The sequence below is a fragment of the Hemitrygon akajei genome, chromosome 25, assembly GCF_048418815.1.
Source record: "Hemitrygon akajei chromosome 25, sHemAka1.3, whole genome shotgun sequence".
Taxonomy (NCBI): Eukaryota; Metazoa; Chordata; class Chondrichthyes; order Myliobatiformes; family Dasyatidae; genus Hemitrygon; species Hemitrygon akajei.
The window spans coordinates 29,540,693-29,566,351 of NC_133148.1; the positions used below are offsets into that span (position 1 = coordinate 29,540,693).

Sequence of the window (25,659 nt, forward strand, 5' to 3'; positions counted from 1 at the left end):
CCGCTCTCTGTTCTCTGACCGGAATTCCCACCTTTGTCACTCGAGTCCTTTTCACCCAGTTGCCGATTCCTCCGAACGTTGAGACTGGTTTTCAGACAATGAAAGCCAATAGGAAAACAGACACGTTGACTGAGAGGCTGAACACCACTTGCACTGGCCCGAAGCATTGCTTCTCCCTCAAGAGCTGCAGAGGGCTGCCAACATTTGGCCTGTACACACCAGCTGTGTGATGTGTACAGGCCAAATACTCACAACAGCGCCTCTTTCACCTCAGACGGATGAGGAAGTTTGGTATGGGCCTCCAAATTCTAAGAGCTTTCTACAGGGGCATGACTGAGAGCATCCTGACTGGCTGCATCACTGCCTGGTATGGGAACTGTACCTCCCTCAATCGCAGGACTCTGCAGAGAGTGGTACGGACAGCCCAGCGCATCTGTAGATGTGAACTTCCCACTATTCAGGACATTTACAGAGACAGGTGTGTGAAAAGGGCCTGAAGGATCATTGGGGACCCAAGTCACCCCAACCACAACTGTTCCAGTTGCTACCATCCGGGAAACGGTACCGCAGCATAAAAGCCAGGACCAACAGGCTCCGGGAAAAGCTTCTTCCACCAGGCCATCAGACTGATTAATTCAGGCTGATACAACTGTATTTCTATATTACATTGACAGTTCTATTTATTATAAATTATTATAAATGACTATGATTGCACATTGCACATTCAGATGGAGATGTAACGTAAAGATTTTTACTCCTCATGTATGTGAAGGATGTAAGTAATAAAGTCAATTCGATTCAATTCATTTTCCGTTCTTATTTTTGAGGTGCAGAGTGTATCTGGTCGCTGTCACAGCTATTTTATTTCGAGACACAACACGGGCTCTTCTGGCCCAGCGAGCCCGCACTGGTGCAGTCGACTTTCGGGCCACTTATCAATGTTTGTGAGATCTTGCTGTGCAGTAGCCGCGACTGTAAATCATTGTTCCTGTAGTCCTGTGTAGGTCTGTAGTCTAGTGTAGCTTTCTCTGTGTTGTTTTTTTACGTCGTTCAGTCTAGTTTTTGTACTGTGTCATGTAACACCATGGTCCTGAAAAACGTTGTCTCATTTTTACTGTGTACTGTATCAGCAGTTATGGTCGAAATGACAATAAAAGTGATTTGACTTGACAAGTTTGTTGGAATGCATTGAAGTCAAAAAGAGGTGTTAGGTAAACACTTGTTCACCCCCTGCGTTTTTATTCTTTTATTTAATGTTTATTTTAATTAGAGATAACAGCCCCTTCAGACTCAATGAGTCTGTGCTGTCCAGCTACACCCATGTGACCAATTCATCTACCAACCAGTGGGCTGTCGGCCTGTGGGAGGAAACCAGAGCACCCGGAGGAAACCCACACAGTCACCGGGAGAACGTACAGACTCCGCACAGGCAGCGGCAGGAATTGAACTCGTGTCGCTGGCGCAGTACAAGTGATACGCTAATGTGCTGCCCCAAAGTTTGCACCAGACTATTCTGGATTTTTCAGAGGCTGGGACTCTGAGGGTGAGGGGCTGGGCAGAGGAGGGTTTGCCAAAGGGTTTACTGCAGGGAGCAATAAACAGCTCAAGGCGAGAGAGAGAGAGAGAGAAAGAGTGCGAGAGACAGAGAAATAATGAGAGAGATAGATAGAGTGATAGAGTGAGAGAGAGAAAGAGTGAGAAAGAGACAGAAAGATAGAGGGTGAGAGAGTGAGAGAGAGAGAAAGAGTGAGAAAGAGACAGAAAGATAGAGGAGGAAAGACAGAGAGAGAGTGATAGAGAAAAAGAAATGGAGAGAGATATATGGAGAATCAATTATTTTTTTCTCTTCCCCACACTACACAGAACACAGCTGCCCATTTCTGCTCTGACCCTCAAGTGAGATTCTCCGGTGCTGAGGTCATTGTTCCCACCTAGGTTTGACCAGATTCCGTGACCTGTACTGAGAATCATTTGAAGTGTGTTGGTGTTAAACCTGAAAGTACAAAGATTTCGCTGGGCACTCTGAATATGAAGAAATTCCAGACACTTGAAAATCCACACTCCATTCTGAATTGGCTGCATTCCCTTCTTTCTGGCCACCCACTGGGCCATTGAATTTTATTGTTCTGTTGTGGTTGGCCAATCAAAGTGATTTCTTATTGACTGCTTCGGACTATCCTCTGTTTCAAATGTCAGAGGGCCACATTCGTACAGTGTAGAAGCAGGTCTTTCTGTACGCCACAACCTCACCGAATTTTTTGCCTACCTACACTAATCCCACGTCTTTACACTAGGCCCATCTCCTTCCCTGCTTTGCCAATTCCTTCATGTAAGGATTGAATCTTGATTTCATCACCTCCTCTGGCATGGTTCCAGGTATCAACCAGTCACTGTGTAAAAAAGAACTTCCCACACAGAACCCCTTTGAACCTACCTCCTCTCACCTTAAACCAAGGCCCTCTTGTTTTTCATAGTGTAACTGTGGAGCAAAGATTTTGAGTAGGATATCGATGCCTCACAATTTTATATACCTCTTTCAGGTCGCCTCTTATCCTTTGCTCCAGCAGAAGCAAGCACAGTTTATCTGATTTTTTTTCCCATAACTGAAGTCTTTCTAGTCCAGGCAATATCCTGATGAATCTCCTCTGCACTCTCCAGCAATAGCATACCCTTCTTCACACAATATTCGAGATGGGGGTCTAAGCAGTGTTTTGGAACGTTGCAAGACAATCCCCAATTCACTTATTCTAAGTGTTTACTCATCTTTTCCCAAAATGTCTTAGGTGAGTTTGTCCCCATGACAGAGTGGCTCCACACTCCAATTGTGCCCAGAAGCCCAGCAGTGGGAGAAGCACCCTATCCTACCCACCAGATCTTCCTTCCTTTCACCACTGCTCACCCCATTTACATGATCTAGTACTTCACCTGGGCCCAGTGGCACTATCCCAATTATAAGGCAGTATTAGTCCATTTGACCCATCAAGTTTGTTCTGCCATTTGATCATACCCTTTCAACCCCATTCTCCTGCCTTCTCCCTGAATCCTTTGTCGTCTTTACTAATGAAGAACCTCAACTTTTAAATATACCAAATGACTGGGTCTCCACAGATTCACCACCTTCTGAATAAAGAGATTCTTCTAATTCCTGATCAGTGATTTTTCTCAGCATCACATAATTTTCAAGATATAGGTGTAAATTGATCATTGCCTTACCTTGGAACGTGTTTCTGCTGCAGAGGATTATTTTGAGAATCATCTGCAGAAATTCTCTGATGACTCAGCAATGGTTGGGTGCATAAAGGGAGGATGGGAGGATGAATACAGGGCCCTGGTGGAGGACTTTGTGCAAGCTGAATCATCTGCAGCTCAACATCAGTAAGACAAAGGAGGTGTTGATGGACTTTAGGAAGATTAAGCCTGCACTTCTCTCTGTTACTCTTGATGGTGAGGACGTGGATGTGGTGAGGACCTACAAGTGCCTGGGGGTGCACCTGAACGGTGGACAAGTGGAGCACCAACACAGAGGGCCAGAGTTGCCTCCACTTCCTGAGGAGACTGAGGTCCTTTGGAGTGTGCAGGCCTCTCCTTCACATGTTCTACCAGTCTGTTGTCGCTAATACAATCTTCTATGCGGTGGTGTGTTGGGGCAATGACATCAACACGGATGATGCCAACAGGGTCAATAAACTGATTAGAAAGGCTGGCTCGGTTATAGGGGGCAAACTGGACACACTGGAGGCTGTGGTAGAACAAAAGGACCCTGTGGAAAATCCTGGCAATTCTGGACAATTTTTCTCACCCTCTGCATGCCACCTTGGCTGAACAGAGGAGAACATTTAGTGATAGACTAAGACAACTGTGCTGCTCCAAAGAGGGCTATATGAGGCCATTCTTACCCTAGGCCATGAGGCTCCATAATGAGTCAACCTATAGTCAGGAAAGTGATGACCTCCTCCTGTCAGACTGTTTGAGGTAACTTATTTTTTTAATTCTTTCTTTCTTCTCTTCTAACATTTGTACGTCTGTGCACTTGTAACTTCCTTTGGGATCGATAAAATATTGTATATTGTAAATAATAGTTCCTTTCCGTACCTGGTGATACATTTGGGCGACAACCTTGCCATTTCTTTAGCACTTCTGTTTTTTTTACGATGCCGAGTTGCTCACTCGACGCTCTACCATGGAATGGAAGTGTGCAAGGAGCCGGTCAGATTCGAAGCCGAGACCACACGCCTCAATGTCCAGTGAGAAAGCTGCTACACCACTGGCCAGCACTATTGCAGGGAGAGCCTTATGCTTTCAGTCGGTGGCTTTTAGTCAGAGTTATGAAGTGCATTTTGGCACTTAGTCACATCTACTCTGGAAATGGACCAAATCTCCAAGGTCTCAGCATGGATTAGGATATTTGGAACACATTCCCAGATGCTTTTAAAGGTTCAGTGTGTATTCTCAGTTGCTGATTCAGGGCAATTTCATTGTGAAGGACTTGTCCCTTTAGAATATAGAAGTGTACGGCACAGAAACAGGCCACTTGTCCGACAATGTGCACTGAATCAGCTACAATGCAAGTCAAAACTCCCAAACACTAATCCCTCCTACCTACACCATGTCCATATCCCTCCATCCTCCTCACATCCACGTGCCTATCCAAACATCTCTTAAAAGCCTCTGATATATTTGGTTCTACCACCATACCAGGCATCCACCACTCTCTGGGTAAAAAACTTACCCCTCACATCCCCATTTGAACTGACCTCCTCTCACTTTCAATGCACGCCCTTTGGTATTAAACACTTCTACCCTGGGAAACAGGTGCTCCCTGTCCAGTCTGTCTCTCATAATCTTGTAAACCTCTCTCAGATCTCGCCTCAGCTTCTGACACTCCAGAGAAAACAACCAGAGTTTATCCAGCCTCTTATGATAGCACAAGCCCTCTAAATCAGGCAGCATCCCGGTGAGCCTCTTTTGCGCCCTCTTCAAAGCCTTCCGACAGTGAGGCGACCTGAACTATATGCAATACTCCAGGTGTGGCCTAACCAGACTTTTATAAAGTTGCAACATAACCTCCTGGCTTTTGAACTCAGTGCCTTGACTAATAAAAGCAAATATGGGAGGCAGGCCAGACATGGAACAGCGATCCATCAATCAGTTGTTAGTGTGTGTAAAGACTACATGTACAGATGGGTAAGGAATTGTCTGAAAATGACTGAAATTAACCTACATATATTTCAATATCTTTTAAACTATAGATAAGAGTATTTTATTCTCCTCTAGAATCATTAAAAGTACATCCCCAAGCACGACATGGCCAAGAATGTAAATTTTCCCAGTAGCAGATCTCCAATTGTAACCATAGCATCCAATAATTGGAAATCCTGAATTATGGTGGCCCATTAATTCTCAGACCAGTGATGTCACACCTTATTGGTTGGCCCGTGAGTAATGGCAGGAATTGAACCGCAATCCCTCAACCCATTTGTCCAATGAATTCATGACATCATCACTAGGAAAGTCCATTTGACATCAGGATGTGGGAGTGAAACTGTTCCTATTAAATGGAAGGTAGAGATTCGGAATATTGACCTTTTGCACTCTGAGTTTCAGAAGAACGTTGGCTTTCTAAATATATGGTATCAGACTGGAGATTTACTAAAAAGAGCACCGTGGAGGTGCACTCATCAGTTAATTGCAGGAAACCGATTAAACACTTCATAGACAAGTTTTCAGGATGACTTGGCCATTATCGCTGAGCAGAGTTTGTAAACATGGTGAAATATTATTGTAGGATTCTGAATCTGTCCCAGCACTAATCCATATACGTCTAAGCAGACATCGTTCGCTGCATTTCTGCAGAAAGAGAGTAAAGATTACTGAAACATGTCTGCAAATAGAGCAGATTCCCATCCAAGAAGTCGAGGCTGACAGCTCAGGAGGGACAGCATATGGAAGGTGATGCTTGGTTCGGATCTAGCTCTTCCACAATGATGGTGCCCACCAGCTTACAATTGGTTGGGGACTTGTTGAGATTCAGTTAATACTCCCTTCCCTTCCCCAACACCAGCATCCAAAACTCACTGCCATATTGGCTTATGATTGGTTAGGAACTGGTGCGGATTTAGCCCTGACAAAATGACACCAGTAATCCCTTTCCCAATGCCACCATCTAAGGATCACTGTCACATGATGTTGCCAAGTGAAACGTCGAGACAGCGGGCACCACTGTCAGAGGCCTCGGCACTTCCTCTCTCTCGATGGTGAGAGAGGGCTTGCTGATTCTCGAGTCGGGGAAACTCTAGTAAGGGCTGCCGCAGACGGTAAAGTCGAAACTGCCGTGGCAGAAGCGATATCTGTCTCTCCCTCCTCAGAGAGAGGGGGAGTCTGTTGAGATGTTGAAGGGTTAGGACAGACAATAGTTTTCGATGGACTCTCGATCATCAGCTCTGGGCATCTGCTATTGTATGGTGGGTGGGGCTCGAGCTTTTGCTGGAACAAGTGGGGGGAGGAAGGGGATATTTTTGCTGCTACTTGTGCGTGGGGGGGTTCTTGTTCAACATTTTCTCTGTCATTCATTCTTTGGGATTCCTTTCTGTTTCATGGATGTCTGTGAAGAGTACGAATTTCAGGTTGTATACTGTATACATTCTCTGATATTAAATTGAACCATTGATTGGTTAGGAAGTGGTTAGGATCTAGCACTGCAAGATGCCACCGTTAACCCCTTCCCCGACACCACCATCCAAATATCCCTGCCATATTGGATTATGATTGGTTAGGAAGAGTTTAGGATCTACTCATTACAAGATGCCACCAGTAACCCCTGCCCCCAAGCTAGCATCCAGGCCCAGGGCCGTACTGGTGTACAACTGTGAGGATCTGTGTTGGAAGCAAGCTTCTATCCCACCCCCATCCCTCCTTCCCTCCACCCTCACACCTCCCCTGGAAATGTTTCACGTTCCTCTCACCAGGTTATTGAGAATATCACACATAGTGTTGAAATACTTCATTGCTTTTTTCGTTATTTTTCTTTATCTATATGTATAAAAGAAAATCTATCAGAAACCAAAGGAACTAGTTAATTTAGTCTTCATTGTTTGTCGTAGATGCTCAAAAATGGTTGTAATGTCCTTCCTTTTCAGTGTTTCCTTATATATAAAAGTCTCATGATCGTTTAATTAAGATGCTCCAGAATTGGTCCTCGTCCAGATTCACAAAAAGTACAATAAAAATGAACAACAGTGTCACACACACAGCAGTCAGAATTCCAGTTTGTGCCTCAAATGCCAAGGCTGGGCATCTTATTAAACTCTTCCTCTTCTGTACATTTCTTTACATTTTAGTGGCCATGGACGTCCATAGCCTGCCCGCTCGTGATTGGTTCTCCAGGGCTCAGGAGGGAAGGGCTTTGCGATGACATCACTGGGTGGGAGGGGGGTCTGCTGTGCATCATCATGGCGGGATGGTGGGGGTGGCCGGGGACGTAGGAGTGTAGCGAGGGTCCGTGTCTCAGCTGGGCTGGGTGTGGTGTCACCGGGGGAGGGGTGTATCCGGTTTGTGGGAGGCCCATCCCCACTGCGCCTCCTTGAGATACGAAGTCCCCTGGTATTCCTGGCAAACCTGGAAGAACAAACACAAAATGTAATACCTTTCATATCGTTAATGTCCACCGACATTTCCTCTGTCCCCCCACATCTCCCATTCCGGCTAGAAAACCTGCAATAAGGGTTTGCAGCCTTCCTAGTTCCAGGGACTGTCTGGTCTAAGTTTAAACTTTAATTGTATTTTTTGTTCAGTTGAACCCATTAACCAATGCAAAACTAGTCTCCAACTAGCCTCCATTAATTAGAACCATAGAACATTACAGCACAGAAACAGGCCTTTTGGCCCTTCTTGGCTGTGCCGAACCATTTTTCTGCCTAGTCCCACTGACCTGCACCTGGCCCATATCCCTCCATACCCCTCTCATCCATGTACCTGTCCAAGTTTTTCTTAAATGTTAAAAGTGAGCCCGCATTTACCACTTCATCTGGCAGCTCATTCCACACTCCCACCACTCTCTGTGTGAAGAAACCCCCCCCAATGTTCCCTTTAAACTTTTCCCCCTTCACCCTTAACCCATGACCTCTGGTTTTTTTCTCCCCTAGCCTCAGTGGAAAAAGCCTGCTTGCATTCACTCTATCTATACCCATCAGAATTTTATATACCTCTATCAAGTCTCCCCTCATTCTTCTACGCTCCAGGGAATAAAGTCCTAACCTATTCAATCTTTCTCTGTAACTCAGTTTCTCAAGTCCCGGCAACATCCTTGTAAACCTTCTCTGCTCTCTTTCAACCTTATTAATATCCTTCCTGTAATTCGGTGACCAAAATTATACTTGTTTTGCTTTGCGGTTTTGGAGGTTCCAGCAGAGAATGATATCCATGTGGTACAAACATGGCACAAGGGTCGCTGTATTTCAGTAGGAGCTTGAGGAGATTTGCCTCGTCACCAAAGAAACTCGCAAGTTCCTGCAGATATACTGTGGAGAGCATTCTAACTGGCTGCGTCATCGTCTGCTATGGGGGTGGGCGAGGGCTAGTGCACAGGATGGAAGACAGCTGCAAGGAGTTGTAAACTTGGTCAGCTCCATCACGGGCACTAGCCTCCCCAGCATCCTGGACATCTTCAAGGAGCGATGCCTCAAAAGGGCAGCGTCCCTCATTAAGGGCCCACATCCCCCAGGTTATTGCTTCAATCAGGGAGGAGGTACAGGAGCCTGAAGGCACACACTCAGCGATTCAGGAACAGCTCCTTCCCCTCTGCCATCTCATTTTAGAACAGACATTGAACCCATGAACACTACCTCACTACTTTTTTATTTCTATGTTTCCACTGCTTATTTAACTATTTAATATATGAACTTGCTGTAATTTATGCCTTTTTCTATTATTTTTTTCACGACATATGCCGGTGACATTAAATCTGATTCTGAAAATGGAGTAGTTTTTGGGGGCCCTCTCCCTACTCTGCTCTGCCTCCTCTGGGTCTCTGGGAGCAGGTGATAGGTATTCCCAGTGTGTGTGTGGGTGCACCTTTAACTCCTGGTGGAGTCGTCAGGGCGCCATCATGACAAGCTTTTTGCACCGATCCTTTTGGAGATTGCTCATCGTATGGCGTGTCTTGGGCATCTGAAACCTCGGCAGAGCACAACCCTTTCCGGGTTTTTTGGAGCCGGCTGGATTCGAACTCGGGAGCCTTCGCTCCGAAGTCCGGTGCTGATGCCACTACGCCACCAGCCGGCCTATTCCCCAGTGTAGGACCCTGCATATTGATGGCCAGCAACTTGCCTGTTCAACTCAACCACTGAGTTATAATTCGTTTGCCCAGGACAGGAGTGGGAGGAGATGTAAATTTACCAGGCAATTTGGTCCAATTTTTCAGTCCCAATTTTCCCCCTGCTTGACAACTGCCTTCCCTTTGTCTGCCTAATGTTGCCACTTTTCCCATCTCTTGCCCTTCCTGCCCCCACTTGATTCCCTTACCAATTTCCCCTCTGCTTTGCCCCTGACTTCTCCTCCCCCGAGACAACCACCATGTCAATGTACTTCCAAAACTGGGTGTTTGCCCCTCAGGTTGGCATGTCCCGATTGTGAGGGTTTGTGCGCCCCTCATCTCTCCTACCACTCACGCACATTTCCCAGCAACCCCTCAAGAAAAAGAATGGGGCTGATCCGATCGCCAGGGCAGACTTTGCTCACCCCATCTGCAACAGATCCTCCTGCATCACTCACTGCTCATTAACCTTAAAATGAACCTTCTGATCCTCTCCCGGGCCTTCCTTTATTTGGAGAATTCATTCACAGTTTCACTTTTGGTTGAAGACATCTAGGTCATCTTCAAGGAGCGATGCCTCAAAGAGGCGGCAACCTTCATTAAGGACCCCATCACCCAGGACATGCCCTCTTCTCATTGCTACCATCAGGGAGGAGGCACAGGAGCCTGAAGGAACACACTCAACGATTCAGGAACAGCTTCTTACCCTCTGCCATCTGATTTATGAATGGCCATTGAACACGTGAACACTACCTCTCTACTTTTTAAAATCTCTTTATGAACTACCTATTTAATATAACTTTTTAAATATATATACTTGTTAATGCAATTTGAAACTTATTATTATGCATTACAATGTACTACAGCCACATAACAAGAAATTTTGGGATGCATGACAATATTAAACGTGATTCTGATTCTGAATGAAAAAGTTCACTTAGCTGCCCCAAGTTATGCCAAAATTACAGTCGCCCCCAAGTCTAGTCCCTTCTGCCCCAGCTCAACCAAGAGATTATCAGTAGATATAAGGGCGAGAAGACGCTATCGGACGCGGAAGGGAGAATTACAGCAACGTTTTCAATGTGCTGGAGGGACTCAGCAAGTCAAGCAGTAACTACCGAGGGGAATAAACAGCGAACTGAGAGGCAGGGTGGAGATACATCTCTACCAAAGGAGGTGTAAGGCACCCCTTCCCTCCACTAGCCTGCGGGTCACCCTTGGGCAAGGTGTAGCACCTGCTTAGCCCTCCGATTATGGTCACGTGAAGCCATGTGAGTCATGATGGGACTGTCGTATCAGCAACCAGTGCAGATCACAAATCCTGGTTATGTGACCACTGACGCCAGGCAGACAGTCTCTGAAGAGTATTGATAATGGCTGGGGGTTGCTGGGGGAGCGGGTCAGTCAATTTGTAAAGCGACTGCCTAAAAGAAGGCAATGGCAAACCACTTCTACAGAAAAAAATTTACCAAAGCAGTCATGGTCATGAAAAGACCATGATCGCCCACGTCATATGACATGGCACTTAATGATGATGTCATACAGCATGGCACTTGATGATGATGATAAAACAGCCAATGTTTCAGGCCTGCACCCTGCGACTGTTCATTTCTCTCCACCGATCTGCCGAGTGCCTCCAGCTTCTTGTGTGTGTGCGTTGCTCAAGATTTCCAGCATCTGCAGATTCTCTTGTGTCTCTGAAGGACAGACTAGTCTGTGCTTCTCTCCTAGGCAGCTCTAAGCAGCAGCTGGCAGTCCCAGCATTTGCTTCAGCTACTCCCGCTTAATTGTCCAGGTTAGAATGTAAAGACCTGTTCCAGATACCCCACTGACAATTCCCGCCCCCACAATCTCCTTGCTAATTGGGCTGTGGGACTTGGTTATCCCGGTCGATTGCAGCTTGTCCGCCGCCTAACGCGCGTATCTGACGCTAAAAAAAAAAATTGCCTCTATTCCGTCAGAATTCGATTCTTTTGGAACTCAAATGCAGGATCTCGCATTCGTCCAGGCCTGGAGTGCAATGCCAGCACTGGGTTCAGGTGCTGTGACCCATGGCGGATCCCAGATGTTAATGAGTGCATTTGCATACCTGCCCTGTCAATTCAATTGGACACACTGCGATTGACTGAGTACTTAAACAGCCCTCTATCAATTAGCCCAGGCAAAGGCGGTCTGGCCTTGTGTGTGTGCCTAATGCTTGGCGTCCCTGCCATTGATTTGCTAATTTCCTTCAGCTCATTGGCCCAACGACTCCGTCTGGGTCTGGGCCCTTCTCTCCCCTTCGAAACTTCCTTTACAACAAAAAAAGGTGCTTTCCATTTATAGCACACTAAATTGTGGCCGATCCCCGAGATGTCCCGGGATTTTGTTTCCCAAGTCTGGGTGAACATTGTCCCGGAGACGTTATTGTAAAACAGTTTGCCTTGGAAAGTGCCTTACCCACCTACCACCGGTGGAAAAGACTTGCATTTCATTAGTGCTCTCGTGTTCCTTTTGGGCCTAAAATCCTTCTGAAGTGTGGCCACCCTTATACTGTGGAGAACCTGGCAGACAATTTGAGCATGGCAGGATCCCACTAATAGACGTGCAACAGTGACCAGAGATTTAGTTTTACTACTGTTGATAAATGTCGGGCAGGACTCCAGTCAAAACCCGAGCAGTGTGTGGTCTGGAGGGTGCAGACGCCTTGGTACAGCTGTGGCGGCCATTGCTGAAGCGGACTTTGCGCCAGGTTGAAACTTCGGGCCAGAATGAAACTCTGCCGGATTGAAGCAGTAGGGCCCAGGCCCAGGCCCGAGGGTGAACCGCTGTTTGGCCGATTTATGTGCCGAGCCAGATTAAAAAAAGATTAAGGCATCGAGGCCGAGGGTGAAGGACAAAATGGTGTTCAGCTCAGTTCTCCCTGAGACCTTGCTCGCCTCGGCTCTGAACTGATTCTGCAGCCGTCGGCCCTCGCCTAAGCGCTGAACTGTCTCCATGGCTACAGACTCACTTTCAGCGACACTGCGGTTCATATACTGCGTGTTATTTGTCTACCCTTTCACTGTTTGCACCATTTGTTCTTTTTTTCATTTGATGGTCTTCAAGAACTCGATTGAAATTTTTGTTTTGTGGCTGCCTGGAAGAAGATGACCCCTATGGTTGTACTTTGAACTTTGAACTTTACACCACATGGTCGAGGAATCTTTAAGCAGGGAGGAGGGAACATGGTCTCATAAAAGATGGGGAAACTCCTATGCACTGAGATGAGAAAATATCTTTTCATTTAGTCGTGGGGGCAAGGGTTTTTGGTGTGTGCTGGGGGAAATGAATCTGTAGAATTGTGCCTGCCAATGCTCAGTCATTCCAGATCAAAGGTCGATAGGTTGCTAGATGTCAATGGAATCAAGGAATATGGGGACAGAGCAGGGAAAAGCAACTGAGAGAGAAGATCAGGATGAATGGAGGAACTATTTCCAGGGCATGAATGGTCAGCACCAGCTCTTAAATGTTTTTACATTTGTCTGGGCTTCTCCAAGTCTTGTCACTTTGTTGCGTTGGAGAGGCTGGTGAGTTCCTGAGTTCCCGAGAGCGATACCCTCTGGAGCTCTGCTCCTGGCAGGTCGACGCATGCCGGTAAGGTCAAGGAGGAGGTTGCAGATAAAGAGCCAACCAACCAAGGCCTCCACAGTGGAGCCGGCGGACGATGGTAACGCACGTCACGACGGCGTTGGAAGCGGAGGAAGGCTGCAGCAGTGAATCTCGGACCATGACTCTGATCCGTTAAGCTCCGTGCGGAGACAGACGGCTCATCAGCCTCCCCAAAGTCATAGAGTTCTTATATATAACATATAACCATATAACCATTACAGCACGGAAACAGGCCATCTCGGCCCTTCTAGTCCTTGCTGAACGCTTACTCTCACCTAGTCCCACCGACCTGCACTCAGCCCATAACCCTCCATTCCTTTCCTGTCCATTTACCTATCCAGTTTTTTAAATGACAAAATCGAACCTGCCTCTACCACTTCTACTGGAAGCTCGTTCCACACAGCTGCCACTCTCTGAGTAAAGGAGTTCCCCCTTGTGTTACCCCTAAACTTTTGCCCCCTAACTCTCTGTGGTGAACTACATATACCTGTCTGGACTGCTCCTGTGGCTCCTCCCACAGACCCCTGTATAAAGGCGATTGAGGCCTGAGCCCGGCCTCATTCTCCAGGATGTAGTGTTGTTCATTCTTCCAGTCAATAAAAGCCGATATCTCGCTTCTTACGTCTCAGAGTGAGTTATTGATGGTGCATCACTCTCAACTCATGCCCTCTTGTTTGAATCTCCCCTACTCTCAATGGAAAAAGCCTATCAACGTCAACTCTATCTATCCCCCTCATAATTTTAAATACCTCTATCAAGTCCCCCCTCAACCTTCTATGCTTCAGAGAATAAAGACCTAACTTGTTCAACCTTTCTCTGTAACTTAGGTGCTGAAACCCAGGTAACATTCCAGGAAATCTCCTCTGTATGCTCTCTATTTTGTTAACGTCTTTCCTATAATTCCGTGACCAGAACTGTACACAATACTCCAAATTTGGCCTCACCAATGCCTTGTACAATTTCTCCAGGAGCTTCCCCAGCTGATAGTGAGTTGCAGTTGTGCATTGAACAGGATGGCTGGCCCAGGTGTTTGTGGAAGTCGAAGGGTGGGTTGGTGAGCTTGCTGATGACACAAAAGTGGAGAGTCTGGAGGGTTGTCAGAGGTTACAGCGGGACATCGATAGGATGCAGAAGTGGCAGATGGACTTCAACCCAGATAAGTGTAAAGTGGTTCATTTTGGTAGGTCAAATTTGAAGACAGAATATAATATTAATGGTAAGACTCTTGGCAGTGTGGAGGATCAGCACGATCCTAGCGTCCATAGGACACTCAAAGTTGCTGTGCAGGTTGACAGTGTTGTTAAGAAGGTGTATGGTGTGATGGCGTTCATTAACCCTGGGATTGAGTTCAAGGCTGGTGAGGTAATGCTAAAGCTATTTAAGGCCTTAGTTAGATCCCACTTGGAGCACTGTGTTCATTTCTGGTCACCTCACTACAGGAGGGATGTGGATACTATAGAGAGAGTGCAGAGGAGATTTACAAGGATGTTACCTGGATTGGAGAGCATGCCTTATGAGAATAGGTTGAGTGAACTTGGCCTTTTCTCCTTGGAGCGACGGAGGATGAGAGGTGTATAAGATGATGCTTTTTTCCCAGGGTTGAAATAGCTAATAAGAAGGGGCACAATAGACAATAGACAATAGGTGCAGAAGTAGACCATTCGGCCCTTTGAGCCTGCACCGCCATTTTGAGATCATGGCTGATCATCTACTATCAATACCCGGTTCCTGCCTTGTCCCCATATCCCTTGATTCCCCTATCCATAAGATACCTATCTAGCTCCTTCTTGAAAGCATCCAGAGAATTGGCCTCCACTACCTTCCGAGGCAGTGCATTCCAGACCCCCACAACTCTCTGGGAGAAGAAGTTTTTCCTTAACTCTGTCCTAAATGACCTACCCCTTATTCTCAAACCATGCCCTCTGGTACTGGACTCTCCCAGCATCTGGAACATATTTCCTGCCTCTATCTTGTCCAATCCCTTAATAATCTTATATGTTTCAATCAGATCCCCTCTCAATCTCCCTAATTCCAGCGTGTACAAGCCCAGTCTCTCTAACCCCTCTGCGTAAGACAGTCCAGACATCCCAGGCATTAACCTCGTGAATCTACGCTGCACTTCCTCTATAGCCAGGATGTCCTTCCTTAACCCTGGAGACCAAAACTGTACACAATACTCCAGGTGGGGTCTCACCAGGGCTCTGTACAAATGCAAGAGGATTTCCTTGCTCTTGTACTCAATTCCCTTTGTAATAAAGGCCAACATTCCATTAGCCTTCTTCACTGCCTGCTGCACTTGCTCATTCACCTTCAGTGACTGATGAACAAGGACTCCTAGATCTCTTTGTATTTCTCCCTTACCTAACTCTACACCGCTCAGATAATAATCTGCCTTCCTGTTCTTACTCCCAAAGTGGATAACCTCACACTTATTCACATTAAACATCATCTGCCAAGTATCTGCCCACTCACCCAGCCTATCCAAGTCACCCTGAATTCTCCTAACATCCTCATCACATGTCACACTGCCACCTAGCTTAGTATCATCAGCAAATTTTAAGGTGCTTGGAAGTAGGTACAGAGGGATGTCGGGGTAAACTTTTCACACAGAGGGTGGTGGGTGTGTGGAATGCACTGCCAGCGACAGTGGTAGAGGCGGACACAGTAGGGTATTTTACGAGACCCTTAGATAGGGGCATGGAGCTCAGAAAAATAGAGGTGAGAAATTCTAGGCAGTTTCTAGAGCGGGTTACATGGTCAGCACAGCATTGTGGGCCAAAGGGCCTGTAATGTGCTGTAGATTTCTGTGTTCTATGATTGAGGGAATCCACTCTAACATCCCGGATTACGGCCTGTGGTGACCCCAGCCTGACATCTACAGTTACCTGAAGACCCACTGATAGACACCCCTCAGAAGAACATCATGCTCAGCTCGAGTGATTGCTGTGCTACATTCGCCTGTGATGTAACAAGGACGTCAAGGGCAACCGAGCACACAGTTTTTGTCGATGCACTACAGAAACCATCCTATTGGGACACGTTGCAGCTTGGTGTGAGAACTGCTCTGCCTCTGACCCCAAGAAACCGTGGTGAGTTGTGGATACCGTTCAGCACATCACGGAAACTCGCCTCTCCTTCGTGAACTCAGGCTAAACTTCTCACTGCCTCAGGAAAGTGGCTACCATGATCAAAGACCCTGGCCACCACGGACGTTCTCTCTTCCACCCCATCCCACTGGAGAGAAGATGCAGGGAAGCACGTACCTCCAGGATCAAAGACAGCTTTAGTACTGCTGTTGTAAGACAATTGAACAGTCTCATAACTGAAAAAGGTGGCATCCATCATTAAGAACACAGGGCATGCCAGGTTCTCACTGTTACCATCAGGAAGGAGGTACAGAAGCCTGAAGGCCCACACTCTGTGATTCAGGAACAGCTTCTTCCCCTCCGCCATCCGATCTCTGAATGGGCATTGAACCCAAGAACGCTACCTCACTACTTCTTTTATTTCTGTTAATTTGCATTACCTATTTAATTATTTTATATATGTACTGAAATTCAGAGTTTTTTTCTATATTATCACGTATTGCATTGTGCTGCTGCAGCAAAGTTAACAAATTTCACGACACATGCCGATGATATTAAATCTGATTCTGATTCTTCTCCTAAGGTAAGACGGACCCTTGACCTCACAGTCTGCCTTGTTTTGGACTTTCACCTTACGGTCTGCCTGCACTTCCCCGGAAACTGTGACACTCTATTCTGCACGCGGTTATTGTTTCCACTCATACCACCTCAGCGCACCGTTGAAAACCAAGATGTTCACTCCATCTCGGTACAAGTGACAATACTAAAAACGAGTTTGCTGATTTAGATGAACCCTGACGTCATGTGTCTCTGGAGGCACAATGAACTTTGTTCATGGTCCTTCGTTGCTGAGGCTCAGGGAGAAGTGTCAGAAGGGTTACGGCTGTTCGCAGTCACAGGAGAGCTCGGACACACGTTATCTAATAATTTATTATTCTGCTTCAAAGGTGAGATTGTGTCAGGCTTGTCAATTTAAGACAACAAAATCTTACAGGTCTGAACACCGGCCGCTTAGTTGCATCCATTCAAAGTTCAAAGTTCAAATAAATTTTATTATTAAACACATACAACCCGGAGATTCATTTTCCTGCGGGCATACTCAGCAAATCTATAGAATAGTGGCTATTCCAGGATCAGTGAAAGATCAACCAGAGAACAATAAACTGTGCAAATGCAAATATAAATAAAAAGCAATAAATAACAAGAACGTGAAAAAATGAGATAACGGGTCTTAAGAGTGAGATCATCGGTTGTGGGAACATCTCAATGGATGGGGTAAGTGAGTGCGGCTATCCACTTTTGTTCAAGAGCCTGATGGTTGAGGACTAGTAACTGTTCTGGAACCTGGTGGTGTGACTCAACTCGTGAGACTCTTGTACCTTCTACCTGATGGCAGCAGTGAGAAAGGAGCACGGCCTGGGTGGTGAGGACCTCTGATGATGGGTGCTGTTTTCCTACAACAGCATTTCACGTAGACATGCTCAATCATTGGGAGGGCTTTACCCATGATGGACTGGGCTGAATCCATTACCTTTCGTCGGATTTTCCGTTCAAAGGCATTGGTGTTTCTGGGTAGGGAAGTTTGGTTTTCCAGTAGTTTTGGAATCTGGAAAGCACCCTATGTTCTCAGAAGTTGTATCTTGAGAGATGAAGGAGGCAGACAAGTCAGAGGAGTGGAAAAAGGAAGAGATAACTTAGAAAATTCAAAGAGCTTCTCAGAATTTTACAACTGAATTTTTTTTAGTGGAGTAAACCGTGAAAATAACCACTATCTAGAAATTAATTTCTTGGTTAATTTTCATGATCTGGGTGTCACTGGCAAGGTCAGCTTCTAATTGCTATCATTCTATTGTGCGTTTATTGAGTATGCCAGCAAGAAAATGGATCTCAGGGTTGTGCATGGTGACGTACATGTACTTTGATTGTAAAATTTACTTTGAACTCTGATCTTTGAGCTGCCTTTTGAACTACTTTCATCCCTCCAGTGAAGGTGTTTCCATACTCCTGCTGTGGAGGGGGTTCCAGAATTTAGACCTGGTTATGATAAAGGACTGGCAATTATATATCCAAGTTAGGTGTGTAACTTGGATGGGATCATGCAACTGGCAGTATTCCCTTTCCCCTGCCGACCCTGACCTTCTTGCTGGTAGAGGCCAGGGATCTGAGAGCCTGTTGTTGACTTGGAGGCCAAGTCATTGGGTATATTGAAAGCAGAAGTTGATAGGTTCTCGATTAGTAAGGGCATCAAGTGTTATGGGGAGTATGCAGGGGAATGGGGTCGAGAGGGATAATAATTAGGCCATGATTGAACGGTGGAGCAGCCCTGATGGGCTGAATGGCCTAATTCTGCTCCACAGTGATCGGGCAACAGTGCTGGAGTGAATGAGCATTCGGGGTGGTGAACGAACGTTCGAACGGACTGCTTTGTCTTGCGTGTGCTGCGCTCCTTGGGAGTTGCCAGCGCTTCGCGCAAGAGGAGTGTCATCTGTGCCAGTCCTGCCTTGTTCCTGGACTCCCATCCCTGCCCCTGTCCCTCAGCTTCCAGTTTCCAACCCGACCCAATCCTGCAACCATGTGGGTCACAGGACTTCATCGCCTCTCCTCACCCTCCTCTGCTATCACCTCCTGCTCTTCCCAGCCTCTCAGTTTGGTCTCCAGCCCACAGCAGACTGAGGTGGAGACTCTCTCAATCATTCACTCTCACCTTCATTGAAGTTTATGTCGAAATAACTGAGAGAGTGGTAGAGATAGTCATTGGTAGATGGGTAGAGATAAAGTGACTGACAGATTTTCAGATTGATAGAGAGATAGAATAAATGAGAGATAGCGATTACAGCCTCAGAGTAGAGGGGTGTCCTTTTAGAACGGAGATGAGGAGGGATTTCTTTAGCCAGAGGGTGGTGAATCTGTGGAATTCGTTGCCACAGGCAGCTATGGAGACCAAGTCTTTACAAATGTTTAAGGCAGAGGTTGTTAGATTTTTGATTAGCCAGGGTATGAAGGGATACGGGGAGAAGGCAGGAGACTGGGGCTGAGAGGGAAAAGGAATCAGCTGTGGTGAAATGGTGGAGTAGACTCGATGGGCCAAATGGCCTAATTCTGCCCCTATGGTCTAATGGCGATTAAAGACCAAGGGGATACTAGAGTAATGGATACATTGGTAGATTGAAAGAGAGAACGATAGACCTCGGACAAACTCTACGCTGAATACCAAGTCACTTGACCTTGGAAGATGTCTTTGACTTGAGTCACGGTGTCAGGACACCCATTTGGCGTGGCACAGTTACCACAATGCTTTGCAGTACTAGCGTCCCAGGTTCAATTCCCACCACTGCCTGTCAGAATGTTCTCCCCGTGACCGCGTGGGTTTCCTCTGGGTGCTCCGGTTTCCTCCCACGGTCCAAAGACGTACCGGTTGGTAGGCTAATTGGTCATTGTAAGTTGTCTAGGGTTAAGTTGGGGGATTGCTGGGCGGCGCGGCTCAAAGGGCCACGAGGGCCTATCCCGCACCGCGTGCCAATAACTAACTGAACAGATTTCCGCTGCCTCGCACGAAGCTCGGGCCAGCGGCAACAGGCGACGTGCTCAGGGTCCTCTGTGCACTCGCAAGAGGCCTGCCCCCCCCCCCTCAGCCGGCGGGGAGACAGCGCGAGGAGGAGAGATGAGACAAGCACGATGGACTAGGGTACATCTAGCTGAGTGATGAGGAGGAAGACGAGAAGGACGATGATGGTGATGGACAACAAGGGCAAAGTGCCTTGGTGGATGAAGACAGAGAATACAATTACCCCCAGCGGGGACAGTACTTACTTCCCCTCTGCTTTGCGGTTGGGTAACAGTGGTGAGGACTACATGTAGTGCCACTGACCTTCCATGCCCATATTCATGCCCATTCCACCCATAGGTCCTAGAAGGAAGATAAACAATCCAAGACCATGCCAGGGTATCACTGCAGTCAGAACAAAACACCGCAAGATGAAGCAAAAGGGTTGACCCCCCACCTCCCAGACGTTCGATGCGTGGAAACAGGGATACCTTACAAGACTGTGCCGCTAAATGTTAATGGGGTGGTGAGGTGAGAGCGGGGAAAGTAATGTACAGACACGAGACCGCTTCTTCCCGCGGGATGTGAGGTGAGACAGTGTGGAGAGGCGCGCTCGGGGACACGAGTGGTGGCGCAGGGCTTACCTGGAGGCCGAATGCCCATGTGTTGCTGACCATCCATCACAAACCCTCCCATCGGTTGACCGTCCGGACTGTAAGGTGCCCCCTGGCCTACTGAGGGACGAGAAGAGAATTGAGAGTTGAAGACCGGGACGCGCCTTCCGGATCGCTTGCGGTCTGCGTTAACGGTAACGCACACTGAAAACAAAACGGCCCGGGAACACGGGTGGGGAGGCGGGGAACGTTACCAGCTAGGGAACGGCGGCACCAGGGAGACTGCCAGTGCTGGGAGCCTGGATTAACACCCATGCACAGTGGGCGCTGAAGAAAGTCAGCGAGTCAAGAAGGTTCAAAGGGAGCTAGTCAAAGTATGCACGTATAACACAAATCTGATACTTGTCTTCTCCAGATCGTCACGAGCTACAGGAAGACCATGGAGGTTGTTGAAAGAAAAGACATCAACCCATCCCCTCCCCCCACCAAACTGGCATGAAAAAGTGAAGACACAAAACTCCCAGGCAGCATCTGTGAAGGGAAATGAATAGTTGATACTTCAGGTCAAGACCTTTCATCTACAATCAAACGACAGTAGGTCCACTGCATAGGTAACTACTTTCAACACGTGACTGGTGCATGAGATAACTTTGTACGTGAAAGCTGAACCGACGGAATGAAACAGAGTGGTGGATGCCAACGCACTCGGCTGGGATAGCGAATGCACAACGTTGAGTCATCAGCTGTTACCAATCAGGTGCCCACAGACTTTTCTGTGGGGCGTGGGAGACACCTAAACGAGTTCTATGCAGTGCCCTTCTCTTCCTCAAACCGCTGGTACTAGTAAGATAAACCTGGGAGGAAATTGGTGGACACCGGCCGGCGGTGTAGTGGCATCAGCACCGGACTTCGAGGCAAATGGTCCTGAGTTCGAATCCGGCCAGATCCTTGCAAGCTTTCCATCCATGCTGGGTTGAGCATCGAGCTGACAACTTGGCCTTGTAAAAACAGTCAAGTGCTATGGAAACGGGAAAAATGCTACCTGACGTGCCACAAGGCGTGAACAGGAACAACAGCAGCAACAACAAATAGGTGAATCTGCGGAATACATTGGGTATAATATAAAGCGGAGGTCGGCAGGTTCTTGATTAGTCGGGGTGTCAAATCTCACGGAGAGAAGGCAGGAGAGTGGGCTTGAGAGGGAAAATAAATCAAGAGGACATGAGTTGAGAGTTAAGGGGCAAAAGTTTAGAGGTAACACGAGGGGGAACTTCTTTTCTCAGAGAGTGGTAGCTGTGTGGAACGAGCTTCCAGTAGAAGTGGTAGAGGCAGGTTTGTTATTGTCATTTAAAGTAAAATTGGATAGGTATATGGACAGGAAAGGAATGGAGGTTTATGGGCTGAGTGCAGGTCAGTGGGACTAGGTGAGAGTAAGCGTTCGGCACGGACTAGAAGGGCCGAGATGGCCTGTTTCTGTGCTGTAGTTGTTATATGGTTAAATCGGACAACACGGTAGCGTAGTAGTTAGCATGACGCTTTGCAGTACCGATGACCTGGGTTCAATTCCTGCCGCTGCCTGTGAGGAGTTTGTACGCTCTTCCTGTGTGGGTTTCCTCCGGGTGCTCCGGTTTCCTCCCATAGTCCAAAGATGTACCGGTTGGTGGGTTAATTGGTGATCGTAAATTGTCCCATAATCAGGCTAGGGTTAAGTCGGGGATCGCTGGGCAGGGCAGCTCGAAGGGCTGGAAGGGCCTGTTCTGTGCTGTATTTCAATAAGTAAATCAGCTCTAATTACATAGTGAAGTCTCGATGGGTTTAATGGCCTAACTCCGCACCTATGTCTTTTGATATTATTGAATGAAGTGCACAGGAAGGTGTCACAAGCAATAGGTGGGACAATGATCATATTGATGATAGGTAAGGGGTGAATGCTGGCCAGGGCAGTGGAACCTTCCTGTTGCTGTTCCTTTTCGCGACTTGTGGTGCATCGGGCAGCATATTCGCCGGTTCTGTTGCATTTGTCTGTTTTCTACAAGGCTGGGTTGCTAGCTCGATGGTCTGCCCAGCGCGGATAGAAAGCGTGCAAAAACACGGCCGGATTCGAACCCAGAACCACCGCCTCAAAGTCCGGTGAGTGTGCCACTGCGCCGCCAGCTGGCCGGGCCTCTCTCAAAGACGATAATCCTCGTACTTTCTGTCAGTACGGCATCGAATGTGCAAGGGACAATGCTTCTCAGCTCTTGGCAGTGTGCTGTGATGTCCACCCTGAACTGTTCTTGAACGTAAAGCCCTTACTCGCAAAGGAGAGGCCTGTTAATGAAAGGAAATTGTGTTTAAATGGAATTCTTTAAGTATTGTCCTATTTGATAGATCGGCCATGTGGTGCCGCTGGATTTTACCTGAACACTAAAGGGAGCAGCCATTGTTGTGAACTTGGTCAACTGACTGTGTCAAGAGGCCTAGGCAAGGACAGCAAGGACCCAAGGGCTAGAGTCTCCGGAATCAAGACGCGATTTCGAGACTGAGACGAGAGCAGGGCTCTTGACATGATGCTAGACTAGAATCTGACAAGGCTAGACGAGAATCCAAATGAGACAGAAATCTTGAACGCACTCGCGGACTGAACCGAGGCCTTGTCCCCCTCCCCGGAGTGGATGTAAAAGGAGCTGTGAAAACGGGACCGCTGTGTGCAGGCCATCGCCTGACCCTCACTCTGCGTTACCAACTCCCTGTTTCTGGAAGCTTCCTGCGAGCAAGTGAGTGGTTGTGTTTACAGTTACAATACTTCAAAGGTTAATTGTGGCCTGAGCCGAGAGGAATGATAGGATAGCTCTGTAGGAAACTTGTATTGACTTGAGCTGACGGTTGAGCACCAAACCTGAGTTCAGGCGCTCTTTAACTACCCAAATCTTGGCGCCAAAACATGGCCGCCAATTAGGGGACTGGGCCTGAATCTTTAAAGGGACCTCACCAGTGATCCATACTGTGGAAAATCAGACTGCTTAATCCTCTGAAGCTGGTGTGGAATGCTGACACCGGGTTCCAGTGATTGGATGTGGTGGTGACAGAGGACCGCACCTTTGTCGAACCTCCCAGCATCCTCTCATGAAGAGGAGGGTGTTGGCTTTAGAGGGGCTGGGCCTTCCAGTGTTGACCGGTAAGGGAGGACCTAAGTCTTCCCTGCTCACTTGTTCAATATTGCCTGATAGGGCGGGTGGTGTCTCAGACGACTGCTCTCCTGCCTCTTATCTGTGGGGTTGACCCCAGCTCGAGAAGACTGAGCCCACGCTCCTGGCTGGAGCCCCTGCATTTTGCACAGCCTGATGGGTGAGGTATCAAGCCGAGGCCTTGTCCCCCTCCCCAAAGCGGATGTAAAAGCAGCTGTGAAAATGAGATCCCTGTGTGCAGGCCATCGCCTGACCCTCACTCTGCGTTTCTAACTCCCTGCTTGTGGAAGCTTCCTGCGAGCGAGTGAGTGGTTGTGTTTTTGCAGCAGTTACAATACTTCAAAGGTTAATTGTGGGCTGAGCCAAAGGGGACTGCTGGGATAGCTCTATAGGAAACTTGTATTGACTTGATGGGCTGAATAGCCTACTCCTGGGTCATAATAATTCTGCAACGCACTCTAGGGTGTATTGGGTATGTGGTAGGTGCTCTGAAAATTCAAATCCTTTCCCTTCACTAATGAATATTAAGGATAGAGGGGAAATTACTGCTCAGATTTTGCACATTATGCCTCGGTTCATGTAACTGGGAGCCTGGAGTTCTGGGCTGGAAGTACTTAGGTTACTCAGCCATCCCAGCCCTCACGTTCCCTCCGCACCAGAGGTGAACTTGGAGTGAGCCCATCATGGCAGGCTCCTGCAGAGGTGACACCGAGAAAGTCCCGCGGAGGGAGAGCGGTTCGTTCGGACTAGGAAATAAGTACAGAATCTGACCTGTTCGATTTGATTGATCGATCATGGGCTGCACAATGCGACGTCTTGCGTTAATGAACCTGAATTGGAAGGAGACATAGGTTCTCAGCGTTAGCGGATGCAGTACGTAGCAGCAGACAACACAGACGACACGAGAGAGAGGGAAAAGGTCCTGCTAACGGCCGAGTGCGGAGCTCAGCGCGTGGAGGAACCGGAACACTTCCGCGCCGTGTATTCAGGGAGAGCGCCAGAGTAACGCAGCGGACAGGTCGGAGTTCAGAGTTCAATTCCAGCGCCCTCTGTCGGAAGACTGTACGTCCTTCCTGTGAGCACGAGGGCTTCCTCCGCAATCCAAAAATCCATCGGTTAATAGGTTCAAATCACGAACAAGAGAGAATCTGCAGACACTGGATATCCAGAGCAACACACACAAAATGCTGGAGGGGCTCTGCAGGCCAGGCAGCATCTGTGGAAAAGAGTGAACAGTCGGTGTTTCGGGCCGAGACCCTTCATTGTAAATTATCTTGTGATTAGACTAGAGTTGGGCCAGAAGGGTTTTTCCGCACTGTATCTCTAAATGAGGGGGCCCACCGACCTCTTGCTTAATAGTATTGGTCCATGGCATAATAAAGATTGGGAACTTTGCTCTAAGTATATAAATCAATAACCGATGGCCCAGAGGCCTAGCATTGAGAGGCTCTGCGTCACCTGTGTGACCACCTCACACCATCCGTCGCCCAGCCTCCCGCCAGACTGAAGAGGTCAGTCTGGAACCACAGCGGGAGCGCAGCAGCAAGCTACCCTTGACCCTCAGAGTGTCAAAGGTTGGCACAGAGGGCGTCCCCGCGAAAGATTCCACCCTCCGCAAGAGGGCGACACGGTACTGCGGTGGTTGGCGCAGCGCTCTACAGCGTCGGCCGCCCGGGTTCAAATTCCCGCCGCCGGCTGTGAGGAGTTTGTATGTTCTCTCTCTTCCGTGACCGCGAGGGGTTTCCTCCGGGTGTTCCGGTGTCCTCCCACGGTCCGAAGACCTACTGGTCGGCAGGTTAATTAGCCATTGTAAACATCCGCCTGAATAGGTCAGGGTTAAATCGGTGGTCACTGGTTGTCTTGAAGGGCCGTAAGGGCCGTTTTTTCTGCGCACTATCTCATTAAATAAATAAATCAACGAAGGAAGACCCTCCGCCCAACAGAGTCAATGTTTCCACAAACGCAAGAAAATCTGCAGGTGCTGGAAATCCAAAGCAACAGACTCAGGTTGGAGCAGCAACACCTTACATTCCATCTGGGTAGCCTCCAACCCGATGGCATGAACATTGATTTCTCTAACTTTCGGTAATTGCTCCCCCTCCCCTTCACCATTCCCCATTCCTGTATCTCCTCTCTCACCTTATCTCCTCACCTGCCCATCACCTCCCTCTGGTGCTTCTCCCCCTTCCCTTTCTTCTATAGAACCATAGAACATTACAGCACAGAAACAGGCCTTTTGGCCCTTCTTGGCTGTGCCAAACCATTTTCCTGCCTAGTCCCACTGACCTGCACCTGGCCCATATCCCTC

At 47.8% G+C, this 25,659-nt stretch overlaps 1 protein-coding gene across 2 annotated transcripts in view; it reads right to left on the reverse strand.

Annotated features, from left to right (window-relative positions):
• Positions 1 to 5,234: 5,234 nt before the first annotated feature.
• The window catches only part of LOC140716490 (homeobox protein meis3-like), a 236,230-nt gene continuing 215,805 nt past the window's right edge, over positions 5,235 to 25,659 (reverse strand). The window contains exons 8-11 of one of the 2 annotated variants that reach the window (XM_073029273.1): positions 24,123 to 24,181; positions 20,215 to 20,301; positions 6,963 to 7,614; positions 5,235 to 5,847 (exon numbers count right to left, since the gene is read on the reverse strand). In XM_073029273.1, coding sequence (XP_072885374.1) covers positions 7,334 to 7,614; positions 20,215 to 20,301; positions 24,123 to 24,181 — 427 coding nt within the window. In that variant the 3' untranslated portion in view covers positions 5,235 to 5,847; positions 6,963 to 7,333. Of the gene's footprint in view, positions 5,848 to 6,962; positions 7,615 to 20,214; positions 20,305 to 24,122; positions 24,182 to 25,659 lie in introns of both variants that reach the window. The other variant, XM_073029272.1, reaches the window with a different exon arrangement.